This window comes from Tinamus guttatus, unplaced genomic scaffold (genome assembly GCF_059628265.1).
Source record: "Tinamus guttatus ecotype Peru unplaced genomic scaffold, ASM5962826v1 Tinamus_guttatus_pri_ptg000423l, whole genome shotgun sequence".
Lineage (NCBI taxonomy): Eukaryota > Metazoa > Chordata > Aves > Tinamiformes > Tinamidae > Tinamus > Tinamus guttatus.
The window spans coordinates 919228-937350 of record NW_028288957.1 but is presented as its reverse complement, the minus strand read 5'-3'; the positions used below and the strand labels follow the sequence as shown (position 1 = coordinate 937350).

Here is an 18123-nt window from a genome sequence, read left to right as displayed (position 1 = left end):
AAGTCCTTTGGAGAGATCTACTGGGGGTTACTAACCACAGAAACCGCAGCTACCTCAAGCATAGCTGGGGGCAGGAAGAGTACCTGGGAGCAAACATTGTACATGTCTGTTTTGCCCCTACTGTTCCCCAAGTGCCTTCTTTTACAGTGTCAGACTAGAGGAACCTTCATCTGAATCACCACGGTGGTACTTGGGCCTTCATGAACAAGCCCAGCACAGCAGAGAGCACTAGAAGTAAAATGCCACCTGCATTATAATGAAGGAAATAGAGGCTTGGAAATGCTTTTGTATTTTAGGATGACTAAAGTTATATTTGCTTTATTAACTACAGCTTGCTGAAAATTTGAGCACAAACGCGTATTCAATTTGGACTATTTATTTTCTGCATCAAAACTCAGAGGAGGACACAGTTCAGAAGAAGGTCACGTTCAGTTGGATGTCATGCTCTGGCCATAAAGCACCATGCCCAATCAGATCAGGTGGCTCTCCAGCTGGGCTTGGTGAGCATTTCATTGCATCTCTGCTTTGGGTGCTTATTATAATTTCACCTACCTCACTCTGACTAAGCGTGCTCGTATGTATTTTTTCCTTAAAATGGAATTGTGAAATGTCTTGTCCATCTGTTGAAAAAAGAAAAACGCAAGTTAACAACAGAAAAAGAGAAGGGTGGGGGGGCTGGCAGGTGCTGGGAGAGGCACTCGGAACATGGTATTTGGTTACAAACTCACAGATTACAGAACCAAGAAAGTCCATCACGCCCAGCCTCTGAGGAACATTTCCCTTCCCATTCAGCCCAAGGCACATCATAAAGATCTAACTTGTCTTTCTAAATACACTCTGAACAAAACAGTGTCCCATTCTGCTACTGTCCCCTCCATTCTTACATGGTTTACCACACGCTGGAGAACCTTTCAAGCAAGTCCCATCAAAAACAGGGAAGTCCAGGCCTTGTTCTACAATACTTTAGGAATTAATCCCCAAATAGGCTCTTTGCTGGTGCCTGCTTAACCACATCCTGCTTTAAATGAGATGTTGTTTCTCAAGATTGTGCGATCCATCTCAGAGACAACGTCACGTGATCCAACATGGCATGAAATTCTGCCAGGAACAGCTCAGGATCACTGGAGGATTGAGAAACAGCAAAGTCACCAGGGAGTTATGCAGTTCCTGGTATCAGCAAGATCCAATAAATCAAGTGCATGTGTCATGTAAACACCAAATGTACTACAGAAGAACTGCTTAGAAATATTTTACAAAATCTGTAAGAATTTGCAGCCTTTACAGACTGTGTCAGTGAAGCATCTACATTCATCTCAACCTCCTTGCAGTGATTCAGAAGAGGAGCTGCAATGAACAGTTCCCTGACCCTGACTGAACGCATCTCACTTATTTTTCCAGTCTTTGTCTACCAGCTGCTGAACAGTAACAGTTGTTGCAGACAAGTGTGCTAATTCCTGCTTGTTTTACCTGGATAGCATTTTCCTGACAGCCTTCATTTTAGCATTCTTCCAAACAAGATTTTATTTGACTTCATATTTTCTGGCTAGTTTAGCTTAGTGTTCTTAATTCAGTTTCAAATCCTCCAGCGTTTTACAGAATTTCTCTTGATTCAGCACAATTTTCCAACAGAAATTGGACTTCACTCCTGAACACTGGTCTGTCTATGCCAATACAATAGCTAAGCATGGCTAGTACCATTGCAGGATCAAGCACAGGTTATAGTAAATTTAGTTTGACAGAACACGTCCCTGGGATATTTTCTGAGCCCACTAAAATGCACGTGGCAGATTATCCACATTATCTGATGGGTTTGGAAGCACAAATCCACTCACTGTTCAATACTGCTATTCTTTTGCTGGCCACCAGTTTAGCTGACCATCTCTGGTCATACTGTAGTCTTCCTTTTACCTCTTTGGGACAGAAATTCCATTTTCAGTGACTTTTTGATTTCTCCATCTTGAATATTAAACGGACCATGTTGGCTGGTCCAGTGGCATTCTCCAGCATCTTGTAGTAACAATACAGTATGAATTACTATGCATCAGTCACATTAATTCTGTATCTAGTGCAAAACTCAGGGGCCAATTTGTACCCAATCCGCAGCATAAAATGTTGACACCCCCCTACAAGTGACCAAAAGAGCCACCTGGCCATAATCCCAACCCAGAAGCAGCTCACTTGGGAACTTGAGATGTCTCAGAGATTACAGGAAGGGGAAAGAAAGGCAGAAACGGTCGGAAAAATGGAATCTGGCACCATGCAGAATGAGGGTATGGACATGCCATACTCCTCATCATTTTACAAACACTGATTACTGCAGGCACTGCTGAGCCCAGGGCCACACTGCTTTGCCCCAGGTGAGGAAAATGGGCCTGAGGGAGCGTAACAACCCGTGGGCCTTGGGCAAACCAGAAGATCCATCACAGAAACCACACGCACAAAGATGTCCTGTGTCTTACCCAGCACAGCAGGCACGAGCACGAGCAGCGCTGCCCCACACAGCCGAGAAACCTTGCACAAACTCCCCAGAGTTTAAACCGGCTGGACCACTGAAGCCAGGAGGTGAGGAAGCCCTGTCAGAAATAACTGGCCACATAAAACCATTCCTAAAAAGATCAGTCTCTTCAATATGAGATATTTTCAGTGGACTAATACATGGGATAACCTCAGGGTTTAAAGTACCATGCTCATCCCTAGTACAACCCTTTTGAGAGGCATGTCCTGGCATTACAGTTTCATTATAGCCACCGTAATGGCAACATCTGGAATTAAGGTCACCTAGGTCTCTCCATTCCTACTCCCTGCTTTCAATTGTCCATAATTAACTTCCTAGGACTTTCACACTGCAAGTGAAATTTTGTCAGCTTGGGGAGGAGCTCTTGCCAAAATCTGGGGCAAACATGGGTCAAAAATCTGTAGAAGGGCACAAAGGCTTTTGTGCCTATCCCATGACACATGGCCTTTCTTTTATTTAAGCAATGAGTAGAGCTAAGGAGTTGAAATCCAGAATGGAGCAGTTCTTAGTGACCTAATGAAATCTAGAAAAATCCATTTGGATGTAGTCGGGTTACAAGTGCCCAAGTATCATCAATCACACAAGAACTGCATTGCACATGGACCCTCCCTTTTGACAACAGTAAGCTCCAAACAACCACTCTCTCGGCCAGCCCGTTCTCCATCTCATTGACACTTGAATCACATCATTGATTTAATTACCTGCAAACAATGCCGCAATTCTGGATCCACAGAGCTATAATTATGATAAGATTCTACCCTTAATCATACAAACTATCAATACTTGCCCTTTATTTCATTCTAAATTCTTTTTTTTTTTTTCCAGCTAAGGTTTCTATCCACTCCTCTTGGCACATTTTAGAACTTTTGTGGCCGCATTTGGGTCATACATCAGAACTAAATTTGAGTTATTTTGACTGGAGGAAAAGGGGAAAATCTGACATCTCTCCTGTTACAGCCTGTACATGCTTACTTGACCTTCTGGTTGATGAAGGAGGAGGGAATCATTTTGTAGACCTATTATTTGAGAAAATTACTTTGTATTAAGAAATTGGAGAATTAGTGAATTTTAAGTTAGGGGAAACGAACCATCATGTTAATTATTTCCCATTTTAGCATGCAGCATGCAACATAAGTCTTTAAGACCACACCTATAGCCCATACTAAAAGCTGCAGCTGTTATAAACTTTTAATTCCAGAGCTAAAAAAGCAGGTCAAAATGTCATCTTGTCCACCCGTTGCCTTGCCAGCTTTCCTAGTAGGTTCAGTTGTGGGGAACGCTGTTTTGGGCTTTGCTCCTAGTCCTGGACACCCATAGAGGGCACCCTCACTGTACAGTGCGAGGCCAAAGGCAGCACTTCCAACCACAGGGACCCGACCCTTAAAATAAAGTTTTTAAACAGAGGTCATCAAAATGCCCAGGTTTTGTTTGTTTGGTTGCTTGTTTCCTCTCAAGATATATTCCTTAATCTCAATGATCTCATACCTAGATAAACCAACATTTCTTTCCCATTGTATTATGCAGGAAAAAAAGGGGAGAGTAGAGTAGGAAAAAAAAAGGAAAAAAAAGTAGAAAAAAAAGAAAACACAGTCTCTGAAGATCTTCATTTAAGGAGCTTCACTTTTGAGGCATTTAGACTATAGACATACTTGTAAGTAAACTGCCTTCAATGAAAGGTAAGAAAATGTCAGTAGACCTTCTGACTTTCTCAGCTCACATGGATATTAGGCAAGTACTTGAACAAGCATGTTGCTGAGTGTTTACATATGGTCAGGCTTAAATAAGGACCTAGGGTTTTAATTTTGGAATCCACATCTGAAAACAGGGCAAAATCTCTTCCTGAAACTTATTACAAGGAGGAACATCCTTAACTCAGTTTAGCTGGAGTGCTGCAGGACCTGAGAAATCCTTCAAAAGATCTGGCTGCTGCAGCTACCATAATATCATAATCATAATCTGCAGTATTCTTATACAGTTGAATGGGGAGAAGAGGGGATTTGCAGGGAGGGTTGGAAAGAGCATCTCTGCAGCAAATTAAGCTATGTGATACATAACATGCCACTTCAGTCCTCTAGGGACTTCAGAAAAATGTCAGGAGACATTTGTACCACAGCTGCATTAGCCCTCGCTGCCCAGGCTCCCGCAGCAATTACCGTCCTTGGGAGCATTTCCAGGACCCACTAGCATGGGATGCTCTCCTGTTAGTTTAGCCCCCTGACAGCACTGCCTGAGCAACCTATGCGCTTCTAAGCTTTCCTGTGGCCCACGTGTGCCCAATGCACTTTGTGGACCTCTTGGCTCTGAGGCCATCTCTGTTCTGCCTTCCTCCATCTCCCCACTAGACACATTTCTACTGTGGGATGACGGGTGTAATGACTGGCCCTAAAAATGCCATATATCATAAAACAGCCATATCATCCATTCACTCCCTGCTAGGAGGTTTTTCCTGAATTTGGATGAAAAGCTGGGCCAGCACTCCTCACTTTGACCCCATGGACATGGAAGTGAGGTATTCACAACCCAAGCAATACAAGGTCCTTCCTGATAAGCAGGATGAGAGCAAGCTTATCACTAGGTACAACAGAGAAACAAGCTCTCCAATCACAAGAAACGTCTGGGCAGACAGGTTAGCCTTCAACAAGACGAAGTACCAGGCGTTCAAGCTCTGCTTTCTCATGGAGCATGGTGTCTGCATGGGAGATGGAGGCAAAACTGCAGCATCACCCAGCTGTGTCAGAAATGCGCTAAAGCTACTGTAGAAATCTGCACTGCCCTGCTGAGAATGCCAAGGTCACCGAGCATGAGCTCCAGTTCACCAGTCTGAGGCCTATGGGGCTAAGTCCCAGCACCACATCACCTTACAAGCCCTTCTGCAAGCCAGCCCATCTACTTCTCTCCTCTTGGTCTTCAGAGAAATGTAATAACAGCCTCTAAAGACATGACTGGGGGCAAAGCTGTCCCTCGGGGGCAAAGCTGCCTCCCTTCCTTGCCACCATCATTACAGGGATTCGTCAGCAAGGCTTTACAACAACAGCCCTCAAAACCACTCTGCACTTGCTGGTGGTCTCCTAAACGCCTCCGCAATGCTTGGTGTGGAGCTCTGCATCTATAAATTGAAAACATACAATTCACTTCTATCTGGTAGGTCATGTTTCTAGAGCTGGATTCAACAAATCTTCCCCCAGTGTCTACACTTAATGACATAGAAGATTCTCTTATCACTTGAAATCATTTCATGAAGATGTCTTTTTTTTTTTTTTTTTACAGAGTCTCAAGGTAGGAATTTCTAAGTGCAAAGCCATGACTTCAGTAGGAACTTGGGGACAGCCAGTGCTTACCCAGTCTTAGGGACTGATTTTTAATGATGGAAAGGATGAAGAGAGCCCAGCTGCCCTGCAGCACATGAGAAGGAAGATAGGTAAAATCTATGCCAACCCTGTGCCGCTTGAGGCACTCATGGACAGACATCAGGTCTCACAATTAGGCCAGTTGTGCTACTCTCCTTCCTGAGAAACATCTGGGCATCAACCTCCAGCCTGGCTTATCATCACAAGCCAGCAGAAGAACACACAGGACGAGGGGCAAAGCAGTCCCAAAAGCACAGGAGGTACCACAGCTGCCACAAGAGTGCACGGATGGAGTTAGATACATGGGATAGGGCAGCAAGAAGCAGCCCAACAGTTGGGTGGGAATAGCTCTGGCCAGAAGAAGAGGCAGGGAGGGCCTGGGTGCCTGGGAAAGGAGGAGTAGGATGCAATAGGCTGTCCCTGAAGAGAGGAAACTTTCTCACAGAATATATCTAAGAGAAAGCATGGGAAATTTGCTGTAGCAGCAAGAGCAGCAGACAGGTAGGTTTGCAGATCTGTGGTGGACAGGATAAAAGCTGATGTCCACTTTCGCTGAGCAGCCTGTCAGGCTCTGAAAGGTCCATATGCTGTGGCAGGTTCAGTCTCCACTACTGTCTCTCAGCCCCACAGCTGCCAGCCTCCAGCTGGAGCAGCTCTCATTAAGAGGTGCTTGATGATGATAATGGTGCCATGTGCTCTGGGTGACCCTGAGTGTGCAGGGGAGTTGGACTTGATGACCTCTAGAGGTCCCTTCCAACCTCAACCATTCTGGGATTCTGGGGGATTCTGGGATGAGGTGCCCGTTTCGAGCTTCCCTGAACACAAAACTCCTTCCTCTGTGGTCAGAGCTCATGTCCCACTCGTGGCACAGACATGTTCCTCCATCCTCCACCCAACACACGGGATGGTTTCTGTTGCTACCCAGGATCACCCTCGCTGGCTCTGCCCTCTCCCTCCGCACTTCAGGATGCCATGGGGCTCCTCAGCTGGAGAAGCACCACCACCAGCAGCCCTTCCCAAGTCTCCTCCAGGAGGCTGTTAGTGAGGGGGTGGTTGAATACGCAACAAGAGCCTCAAAGAAGCTCTTTGAAAGTGGAAATGAATGCAGCAGCTAGGAAAAAGCTGTGGGTTATGTGGGAAACAGTGACATTTACGATGCACCAGCAGATCATCTAAGCAGGAAAGGAGCACACAGTGAAACAGAGGCTCCTTGGGAAAGGAGCCCTTAGCTGTGCAACTGCGACCTATGTAGCAAGGGTGGAGGCTCACGCACAGTGCATTTTCAGGTGGGAAAGGAAGGATGACTGCTGCATCTAGAAAAACGAGGTGGCTCTGGCAGTCTAGCTCATCTCTGCCCACTGCGGCCTTCGGTGGGGCCTGCTCTTTCGAGACAGCTCAAAGGGAGCCCTTGCGGCCGCTTGCAGGAAGGCCAGCAAGGAGCAGAGACCTTTCATCATGTGTTCCTCAGTCCCCCCGCCAGCCCCACCCCACAATATGTTTTCCAGACTTTCCAGTCAGCCCTGCGATGTTGACTGGTGCACTGGCTTCATCAGCTCTCTGGCATGATCCCTCTGCATTCCCTCCCACCTTCAGTGAGATAAGGGAGTTGGGAATGTTGTTCACACCATGGGTGTTGCTACCCAGCTCTGGAAACCAAAGCCAACACTGGGGCATTTACTGCTGGACCCAAGGAAGACACACGGTGACCACTGTATTGGAGCCAAAACGTCTTCCCTGTCGATATGTATCCGCTCCAAATTCAGCTCCTTGTTGGCTTGTTCTGGGGCCAAACGAAGGAGGCTTCGTTAAGGAGGGATCAGAGAAGGGAGAGCTCGGCAGGGAGTTGCATGCCAGGTAATGTGAATGCTTCTGATTATCAGAGATGATTCACTTCTGTTCACTTTGCACCAAGTGTTGTGAAAGACACTGCGTTTATCTACACTGACTCACTATTTCACAACATCAGCACAAGGTATCGTTCCTACTAATGACAACGCGAAGGCTTGGACATTCAAAACCTGACTCAAGCCAGGAGAAGTCCACAAAGGATTTTTATAAATCCAGACAAATCTGGTCAAATAAAGGAAAAAAAAACCCTCTACTCCTCTGCTTTCTCCTCTGTTAACAAAAGATGATGTTAAAACTGTCAGAATGAAAATGCAGATGCTGTGAGCTGGCAGTCTTAAGAGATGAAGAGGTTATTTTTGCCCCTAGAAAGGATGTTTTGATTTTTAGTGCTATGAACTGAGTTTTGCTTGGATAGAAGCAGCCTCGTAGGGAGCACATTGTTATTCATTAGTGTACGGAGGTGCTTTTAAAGCACTGTGGACAATTTGTCAATCTCATCCATCCTTGTTTGGTGGAATATATGGAGCTAAAAGAAACAAAGGTTTTGGAAGGGACAATGTACACTAGATGACCTAAAGTACGGCAAAGATCCAGCCACCTTTGAGAGACGGGTAGACGTTCATGTCCGAAGCAAAGAGAGCTCTTAAGAAAAATCACAAGAATGAAGAAAAGGCAACACAGGTCTCTGTGTGTTTGTCATGCATTACTTCTCAGGTACAATTAACATTCTCCAAAATTATGTTTCTCGCTGCTCAACCAGCACTGGTATTTACTGTCACTATTGTCAGAAATGCTCAACACCCACAGGGAGACAGGGTTTCCAAAGCATTGGCTTGCATTCAAGCATCTAAATTAATAGCCAGGCTCAGGGAAAAGTTGACTGCATTGGACACTATCTGAACAAAAGTCTTAGCCAAAATAAGAAGAGTGTCCTTGTCAAAGGAGCCACATTTTTTTAAAAAAATGGAATTAAAGGGGACAAGAGATTGAAGTTATTCCTCAAAGATTTCTCCCCAATGCTGTCCTTCCTCCCACCTCAGCAAAGCACTCTTGTCTTGCTCCAGGACATTAGTCCCTCTCCAAGGTCCTATGACAAGGTTAAAAGGCTGTAAGTATTAGCTAATAGTTGTAAAGTGGTAGCACCTAAGTAAGCTCAGCTTATGCAAGACTCCATAAATAAAGACAAGCACCAAGAGCAGTTCTTGTGAAATGCAGTACAGTCCCAGGTAGGCAAGTAGGGTAAAAGGGAAATAAGCAGCGAAAAGACAACAACTAGATGGAGATCTTTGGGGTCCTCAGCAAGCCGGGAAGAGATGCTGTGTAGCACCCCACTGCTCCGGGACTGTGTTTGCCATGGCCCATGTCTCCTTGTGAACAAGCAGCACAGCCCCCAAGTAAATGCCAGTGGGCAGCGAAGCACTGATTGTCCCATTAACTGAGCAGGGTTGCCAAACAGGAGGCAAAGAGATATCTATCAGACCCTGGTGAATGAAACACAAAAAGATACAAGCACAATCACATGCTTATTGCTGTAAAGAGATGAACTCTGTAATTACTATGTGCAGGGAAGTGCAATTTCCTTTCTTGTTTTCTCTTGGAGACAATGCACCTATTTATTTCCATAGCTACTATATGAGTGAGAGCCTTTCGGCAACATCTGCTAGGAAAACACAGCAAAACATTAAGGGGCAAGAGAACAGCTTGTGTGTTGCTCTCTCAGCACCCAGTCTCAGAGTGAGTTCCTCAGCCCATAAAAGTGTGGGGGATAAAAACATATTCTTTCCTTACAGAGAGTGGGAAAGCATGAAAACCTGCAAGCAGTGTTGAGCAACTAGTTAAAGGGCATATAGGGTACACCAGTGGTCTAATGGCCACTGTTTGTTTTAATGAGTCTTGAGTTACCACAGTGTTTTTAATCAGAGAGGACCACAAAGGTCCCTGACTTACCAGTCTCTCAATCCTCTCACCCAGATCTCTAAACTCTCCCGAGGTCTGTCGGGACAGCTCATTACTGTACTGGATACTGGTGATTTTTATGTTGCCTCTGTAGTAGAAGAGCTTCTGATCTGTAAGGGAGAGGAGAGGAACAGGCGGCACTCACAATTCACCCAAGACCCACCAGCTTCAGGAGAAGTCTGGTGCTCTTTATATATCCAGAAGCCAAAGGAGTCAGTGAATCTTCACCTGTATCCAAAACATTCAAACATAGCTCCTGAAGGAAGGAGAACTCAATACGGTTGGGCAACCCAAGCACAGAGGACTTCAGAGCTCCAGCTTCCCACCAGTCACCTTCATGGCCAAACAGCGCTTTGGACCCAACTCATTCAGCACAAGAGACTGAGAGGCATCTCCCTAGTGTGGTACTGGCCTGCAGGCCCACCCAAAAGTGGGCCCTGGTGGCCTGCTGGTGACCCAGGAAGGGAAGACACATGGGGAACGCCATGGGAAGAGTAAAGCAGAGGCTCATTCTGTCCCTTGGTGAACGGAGACCAGCAGGCCCATGTGTTGACCTTATCGCAGAAGAAGATCACAAGGAAGATGTGAAAGGAGTGAAAGCAAGTGAAAGGCAGCAGAAACCACAGCCTTAACCACCCTGCACAGCAGGAAATGAGATCTGCAAATAAGGAAGGAAAGAGTTCTAAAGAAGCCAGTGGGGTTCCCCCAAATGAGCCTTAATTGGCTTGATGGAAAATGAACTCCCAGCATTGCATAGCACTACAAGCCCAAAGGAGATGCACTAAATGAAGGACCAGGACTATAAAGAAATATGTAAAACTTACCATATTCCAGAAAATAAACCAGGAGGCCAATGGTGATGGCTGCTGCCACTGCTGCTCCAATAACAATTAGAGCAATTTTCCAGGGCTCGAGATGTCTGATTTTGATGGCGGGCTGATGAATCCTATACAGAGAGGGAGAAGATTAATAAAAGATGCTGTCTTAGGTAAAATTGACAATTTTAGGCTTTCTGCCCCAAGCTTTGTCACTTTCTAATATGCAATGCCCAGAATTAAAGATCCCGAAAGTAATGGGAACGGCCTTAAAACCACTGGGCTTCTAGAAGTCTCACTGGTTTCTTCTTCTATGCTTTTAGTCCTGTCAGTCTGTAGGGTCATCTTTGTATTCTGCTGGGACGAAGGATGGGAATTTATTGTCTCCTTTTACATCTTCACAATCACAAGTCCAGCATCTGAGAGCAGAAGAAAACTATAGTACAGTGACATGAGCAGCTTTCCATGGGATGAATTAATTAGTTGCCACTGACATTCTGGTACCATTGCTTCCAAAAAACCTTTGTCCAACAAAAACGATAAAAAAAACATTCCATGTTTTGCATAGCATCTATCCTTTACCCAATCTAGGATAACTATCCAAATTAACTCTAAGAAAATCAAGTCAGTAGGTCAGGATAACATTGGAACAATAACAAAAAATGTCCAGAGATGCTTACTGAGAGCAAATTTTGCCTTTGGCTATAAACTCCAAGGCATCTTAAGATCTTCAGGTTGTATTTTGTATGATGTTATCAGCCATTACAAAATGCAGAACAGGAAGTCAGCACTTTTGGCAAAGAAACTTTTATTCGAGAGCCAGCTGCCTTCCTTGCTCAAACACATACACACACCCTTTGGATGAAGACACAGCCATTCCCAGGAGAGCAGGGTGTAGAGACCCTCTCCTGAGGGCATGAAAGGATCTCAGCACATTCCCACATTCACACCAAGTCACCCCTGGATCACAGGCCCCATGAGCCACAAGCTTAAGCACACTAAAACAAAATGAAAATCCCTGCAAGCCGCTTCTACAGTTGGGTGTGTGGGAGTAAGTCAATGGGTCAGCAGGCAGCAAATCCTGTGCATCATATATAAATATCCAAAGCTAGTCCTTTTAAATCAAGTTTAGTTTAGTCTAGTTTCAGACTAAAGTAATTAGTCTAAAAATCACAATGCTTGCTTCAATGAAAAAGGGAATGCTCATTTGCCACTGATATCTGTTCTGGGTTACCCTGTCTTGAAAAGCTCTTTCCAACTTGATGTTGTCCTTCACTCCTCCTATCCTCTGAAAGAGATTTATTTAATCTCACATTTTTTTAAATGCATCTGTGTTTCTGCACCAAAAAATAAAAGACTGAAAAGACTGAAACTAAGCAATCTGTTGGTAATGAACAGCTCTGGGGTTATTTCTGTGCCTGATGAAAGCTCCCTTAAAATATTATCAGCAGAAATGCAACACGTGGCGGTGGGAAGACTCAATAACAAGAATATTTCCTGAAGATGTTAATTCAATATATCTGCTTACAGTAATACAATAATCTGTAAAACAATAAACAATAAACAATTTACAGTAAAACAATAATCTGTTTTCAGTAATTGAAGAGGTTTTTGGTTGCTCAACCTCTCTTTTATAATTTTTATTGTGTCCCATGTTTCTCTAAGCCTCACATTTCTAGGCTGACTGACCAAGATCACAAGTATTTAGAATCAGGCATAGGAAAATGCTCAACTCCCCCTAATTTCTTCACAAGTGGACCCTTCTTTCCAAAGGACGTAATCACTTTGCTTATTGGAGAGTAAGCAGGAAATAGGACAAATTAAGTGATTAAAAGAGAAATTTCCTAAGAATTTTGATTAAAAAAGAAGTCTAGGAGAACCACATCATAACCTGTAGGAGTGCTGTGCCCACTGTCCATGTCTACTCGCACCTCAGTGTGAGGCCTAGCTCAGCTAAACTAGATAACTCACCACTGCAGGATATGGAAACTACCACCCAGGGGGTGAACCTACGGGTTTACTGGAGCCAGCTTCACGTACGTGAAGTGTTCAGGATGTAGAGGGACTGAGCTTCTTGGCTGAGGGGTTTCACAGCCTCCTTGGGTTTGGAAGTAGATCTTCGGTGAAACCATGCATGCACTGGCTGCTTCCCATTTAATTTGTAATGGCTTTTTCTTTTTTAAAAAAATCTTCCCACCGCTTTAGTTAGTGATCAAAGCTAACAGAGTCCCCTAACAGATCTAAAAGGCAGTTGTCTTCCTAAGGTGCACAGAAGGGCGAACTCCAGAAGCTCTTTCAGCTGCAACAGTGCTGGCATAGCCCCAAACCAAAATGCTGGGTTTGAGAAGCCCATTGGAAAGGCTGAGTGCCACCTCCTCACCGCAGCAGGCGGCTGTGAAGAAATAACTGCCCTGTGTAGCAGTGGAAAAGCAATTCGAGACCAGCAGTAACGGGGCAGGGAGACCATTAAATAGGCAATATTATGTATTTGAAAACACCTTTAGTATTCTTTTATGCACAAGATATAATGCATAAAAACTTATTCTGAATTTCTTCCCTTGTTATTCAGTAAACAGCTTCTCACAGGTGTAAGATTTTACTCACACACAGAACTTTCGTCTAATCCATGAAATGTGTTTGGGGTCACCATTTCATAGAGCTGCAGGAAGCAGAGCTAGAGCATCAGGTTCTGAATTTAAATCCTTTTAATAAAAAGCTTTTTTTTTCATTTTTAGCTATTAGAGGCTTAGCAGAGTGGAAACTTATTTTCAGAGGACCTGGGATGTCTTTTTTCTTTTTTTTCGTAAACATCCACAACATGAAAGTATGGTTAAGTTCCAGGAGGAGGTTTCTTCAGATGCCTTCACCAAGAAACTGAGAGAGGACTCTGACAGTTCCTTGGAAATAGCCACCAAAACATCAAGACTTTTCCTGCAAGATGGTAGGTGTTTTTGAGCCCCTTGTTATTTATCTGGAGTCAAGTATCTCCCTGCATCATGAGCAAGGAGAAGTCCTGCCAGAAACCTGGTTAATAGGAAGAGGACTCACATCAATAAACACTGAGCTGGGGGGTAAATTCTCAACTTACAAGCCAGGCACAGGAAGGATGCTGTAATCGGCCAATTAAGTCTGTGGGTTTTGGGTTTGTTTTGTTTTGTTTTGTTATTTTTTTAATATAGGGATATAGGAGAAAAGCAATCAGTCTCAAGTGAAAATTCAAACTTTTATCCAATATGCTGATAGGACTTTGAAGCATACCCTTCATTAAAGGATGTTATAGTAAAGGACGTTATAAACAGCACATCAAATAAATCATGTGCTTGTCTCAGTGCATCCTGAACCTATCCAGTTTACAAAGGAAATAACACGTTTCTTTTGCACATTGGACTTTATGTTCACTTCTTGCTCTCACATGGAAGCAAAATTAAAATTGCTTCTTAAGAGCAAAAGCTCCAAAGCCCACAAAACCCTCCCAAAAGCTCTTGTGTCTCTGTTTTAAACAGGGACAATATTTCTCTCTTTTATCCAGGTTCTTTGAGCATTATTAAGGAAATACACTGGATCTAATACACTGAACTGGATCTAAAGATTGTTTACGCTCTAGCATACACTGTTATTAAAATTATGTACACCACTGTTGACATCCACAAGACATAGCAACTAGATCACATCTAACTAGGAAAAGAAATGGGTTGGCAATTCTCCTATTCAGACACCCCACACTAAGTTTTCCCTCTTTATGTAACATGGGCAATAGTTTCTGAGGCTGCAATGGCAATTTCCTCCTTACTGAACTTCAGAGCAACACAAATTTAAAGGTATTAGTATTTTTCACAGAACCAGATCCTTTGTGATGTTAAGCAGGGACTGAAGTGCCAAAACTAAGTCTTATCTTGCAGGTTCAATATTGTATTGTTTGACTCTTTATTGTCCTTACAAAAAGAGAGAAACACTGGCCATCAAGAGCAGATTTTGGCACTCCAGAAATGACGTTTTTAGTTCAACATGCCAAGAATTGTTATTGAAAATACATGAAAATAAAATACTGAAAATGGAAGTTTTTTAAAAATATTGAGGAATAAGGAATACTTGTGACCAGCCACAACCATTTGTCCCATGCCCAGACAGACGCCGGTCTATAACATTGCTATAACATTGCTATCTTCAGCATTCACACAACAAAATTCAGCCATCCAGACAGATTACGAGGGTATTAAAGAAAAATACATTACACTTACTTAAGACTTTTGTTTCCTGGGGGTCAAAATTTTAAGCTTTGTCAACCACTGAGGCAGTAACAACAACAGAGAATTTCAAAGGAGACTTAGCATTTCCTATAGCCACGTGAATCCAGAAGCCAGAACATTAAACAGAAAACTGTGAATTTCAGTAGGCAGACAATACTTTTTTAAGAGCAGATACTATACTGAACAAGGAAAGACTAGCAAAGCATTGCAGCTCAGGCACTAAGTGTCTATAAAAAACTCCTTTGTAAAAATAATCTGAAGTTTCTGGCAATATGTTCTATATTAGGTTACTGCAAAACAAGTCCAGCAACTCTGTCTGCAGAAAATGCTTTCAAAAATAAAAGACTTTATCCCTAGAAATCACGGCTTTTTCCTTAGAGCTTAAGAGAGAAGATGGAATGATGAATGTCTGGATGGGCACCTTCTCCTTAAATAACTGTACTGACTTCACTGATTTAGCTGGGACCGTTGGCAGGGTTAGGAGAAATAACGGTGCAGTTAGAGCTGACCAAAACCCTTCCCCCCCCCCAGAATTATCTTATTAAAATTAGATATTAACTCAAAAGAGCTTCCTGGATTCCACACGAGTGCAACAAAATCCTGCTGGGAGTAGGGCAAGGCAATTACAGGCAGGGAAAGGAGGTTGTTGACCTAAGCCTAACAGGAATCAAGTGTCTGTGCTGATGGCCATGCTGGGGAAGGATTTTCCCCTGCCCATCTCATTCCAGCCATCCATGCTCCCGTTCAGTCAAACCACAGTGCCCAAACCCCCTGTTGAACCTGCAGCTCTCCAAACAACTTCCCGTCCTTCTATCGCCCCCTTTCATGCCATGCCTTTCAGGAGGGTCCATGATGCACCCTCGTGCAAAAATGAAGGGGATAGAAATGAAGAGGGGAACTCTGAGGACAGGAAAAAAGAGGAAGAAAGAAAAGAGAAAAAAAAAGGAAATTATTTGGGGATCTATAAGTCCATCGAGTTCTAAAGTTTGCCTGTAGTCCTTTACTACCGTCACACCTCCAAATGAGACTTGCACAGTTAAAATGTGTCACCTACTTTTGAAGATCCCATGGCAGGTCCCGGTAGGTCTGATAGCCCTTTTGACCTCCGACCACAGCTTGACTAAAATCTGGGCTGCGAAGCGAGTGCTGCTGGAAGACACAGGAGTCGCATGGACTGGAGTGACGGGAAGGGAAAGGTGTTGAATGCAGATCCTTCATTGAGGCCCGGCTGGCGCAACACCCAGCCCCGCGCAGGTTGTTGCAAAACGAAGGAGCAAACTTCTGAATAAAAACAAACAGAGGTAAGCGTGGAGGTGATAAGGAGACTCTAACCTTCCGATCGGCTCGGCATCAAAGCGCTCCCGGGGCAGAGATGGACAGAGGAGATAAACCGGCCAGGGCGAGAAGAGTCATTCTTCCCCACAGGAGAGCAGGAAGTGCTTTAAATTTCCCTTTTCTAGCACTCCCTTTCTGCCCAGCTCGTTCCCCTCCAGCCGGCTTTCTCCGGAGCGGCAGCACTGTCTACCGTGCGCTCCCCGTGAGAGCCATGTGGGAGAGCTACTGCACTGTGAAGCCACTTGCCTCCAGAGGCAGCCACCACAATGGCCCGGCACAAAAATAAATACAGACATAAATGGCTTGGCCAGCCAAGGGCTGTCTCCCTCAGTGCTCGCTCCTCGTCGGCCGGCCCGGACTCCCTCGGCATCAGGGACATGACTACTATAAGTATCCAGCCTCCTAATTACATGTTAGTCATTTAATGGCTGGCATAACCCCGCCTGTGCAAAATGCTTACTCGGTGAAAAGGGCCACCAATCTCCCTGGAATTCCCTTCTCCCAGCACAAACAGGAGTCTTTGGAGCCAGCAGGAGGATGGGGGGAAAGGGGAGAAGGAATATTTGGAGGTGAGAAATTTCGCACTTTCATCTAGAACCCCAAACAGATAAAAAATTACTGGAAAGTGACTTTCTTTTTCCAGTCTTGGGTGGACTTGGATGTGCACCAAGAAGACCTTTAACTTCCAAATTTTTGACACTTTCCAATGAAGTATCCCAATGTCACTCTCGGTTTTGTGAGAAATCATTTTATTACAGCAAGAACCTCAATAACCAGGGGGAAAACACAGCAGTTGGAGATTTGCACCTGGCCGTATCCAGCTCTTTTCCCTCCTTCTCCAACAAAAATATCTGTTGTCAAGGTCTTCAGCTCAATTTGAGCAGTGTGAGCCTGGACAGCCTAATTCTAGGGCAGCAGGAAAAGCTGAACACTTCAGCACTGTCTCTGCTGTTTCTCCATCACTGATTTCTTCCATGGCTTTGATCATATCGATTGCTTTTTAGGCTTCTGCTACCTCCTTGTAAGAAACGCATGATTGCAGTGACCTACCTTATGTGGGGCTTTAGTGGCTAATCCACAGCATCTATAATGTGTTAATACTCCTTGGCCTTTATGTACCCTTCCTTTTGCCACTTGTTATTCTCTTTCTCAAGATTGACTAAAGAAACCCCGAATCTTATGTGGAAAGGCACTGGGGTAAAAGGAAGTCCCTGCTCCACCCAGAAACAGATATACACCCTCACAAACTCCCACATACCATCCTTTTGATCCAAGTCAGTCCCAAAGCCATGAAAGTACCTTAAAACTCTTCAGTTTAATTTTCTTTTGCTTTTAATACTGCAGCGACAAAATGTGCCAGCCTTACAAAATACACTGTTAGGATGAAAAAAAAAAAAAAAGAATTAAGTAGGGGATGAAAATTGAAGAAGCACGTAACAATTTCTCCCCAGTATGGTCACACTGAGGCTGTGCACAGTGGTCTGCTCACACCGATAAAAGTTATCAGTGCTGTTAGTGGGTTACTAATTTTAGTTTCATCATTAACATTTGGAGGCCACTAATAAGGTGTCCTGTGTACCTAGGTCAACCACACTGGGAAAAAGTAGCTCTGGAAGTGTTCAGGGTCTAGGAAGCATGGACTTCTTTCGATGATATGCCGACAGTCCATCTCTGCCCACCTGGGCTAGAGAGATCATCATCTTGATCCTGGCAGAAAGAGGTTTCAGCAAGTAGTTAGAGGGCCATGCAGAAGCTACCCGAGATCTTGAGTTCTGCAGTAAAATTGCTCAGGGAGAAAGAACGGTCACTGGGCAGGTGGCCACAGGTCTCAGGAGGTTGTACCAGAGGAAGGCTTGGACTTGGACAACAAATGAGTGAACTTCTGGTAACTTTCAAAGCTCATCTCAGCATGACAGACCTCCACATCATTATCCCGGAGAAGGAATAACAGAAGCTATTCCAAAAACATAGGCTGATTTTTTTAGCATGAAAATTTTGTCAAGAACTGCCTGATATAAATGAGAGTAGGACTTCTAGTTATCAAAATAAACCTGAGTTTC

The 18123-nt window shown here is 44.1% G+C and overlaps 1 protein-coding gene across 1 annotated transcript in view; it reads right to left on the bottom strand.

The window, feature by feature from the left end:
* LOC104578396 (transmembrane protease serine 11E-like) overlaps positions 1 to 15961 on the bottom strand; it is a 31898-nt gene extending 15937 nt beyond the window's left edge. Inside the window, exons 1-4 of the mRNA XM_010225952.2 lie at positions 15783 to 15961; positions 10491 to 10612; positions 9658 to 9776; positions 553 to 620 (exon numbers count right to left, since the gene is read on the bottom strand). Of these exons, the coding sequence (XP_010224254.1) occupies positions 553 to 620; positions 9658 to 9776; positions 10491 to 10612; positions 15783 to 15946 (473 nt within the window). The 5' untranslated portion in view covers positions 15947 to 15961. The remainder of the gene's footprint in view (positions 1 to 552; positions 621 to 9657; positions 9777 to 10490; positions 10613 to 15782) is intronic.
* Between the last annotated feature and the right edge of the window lie 2162 nt (positions 15962 to 18123).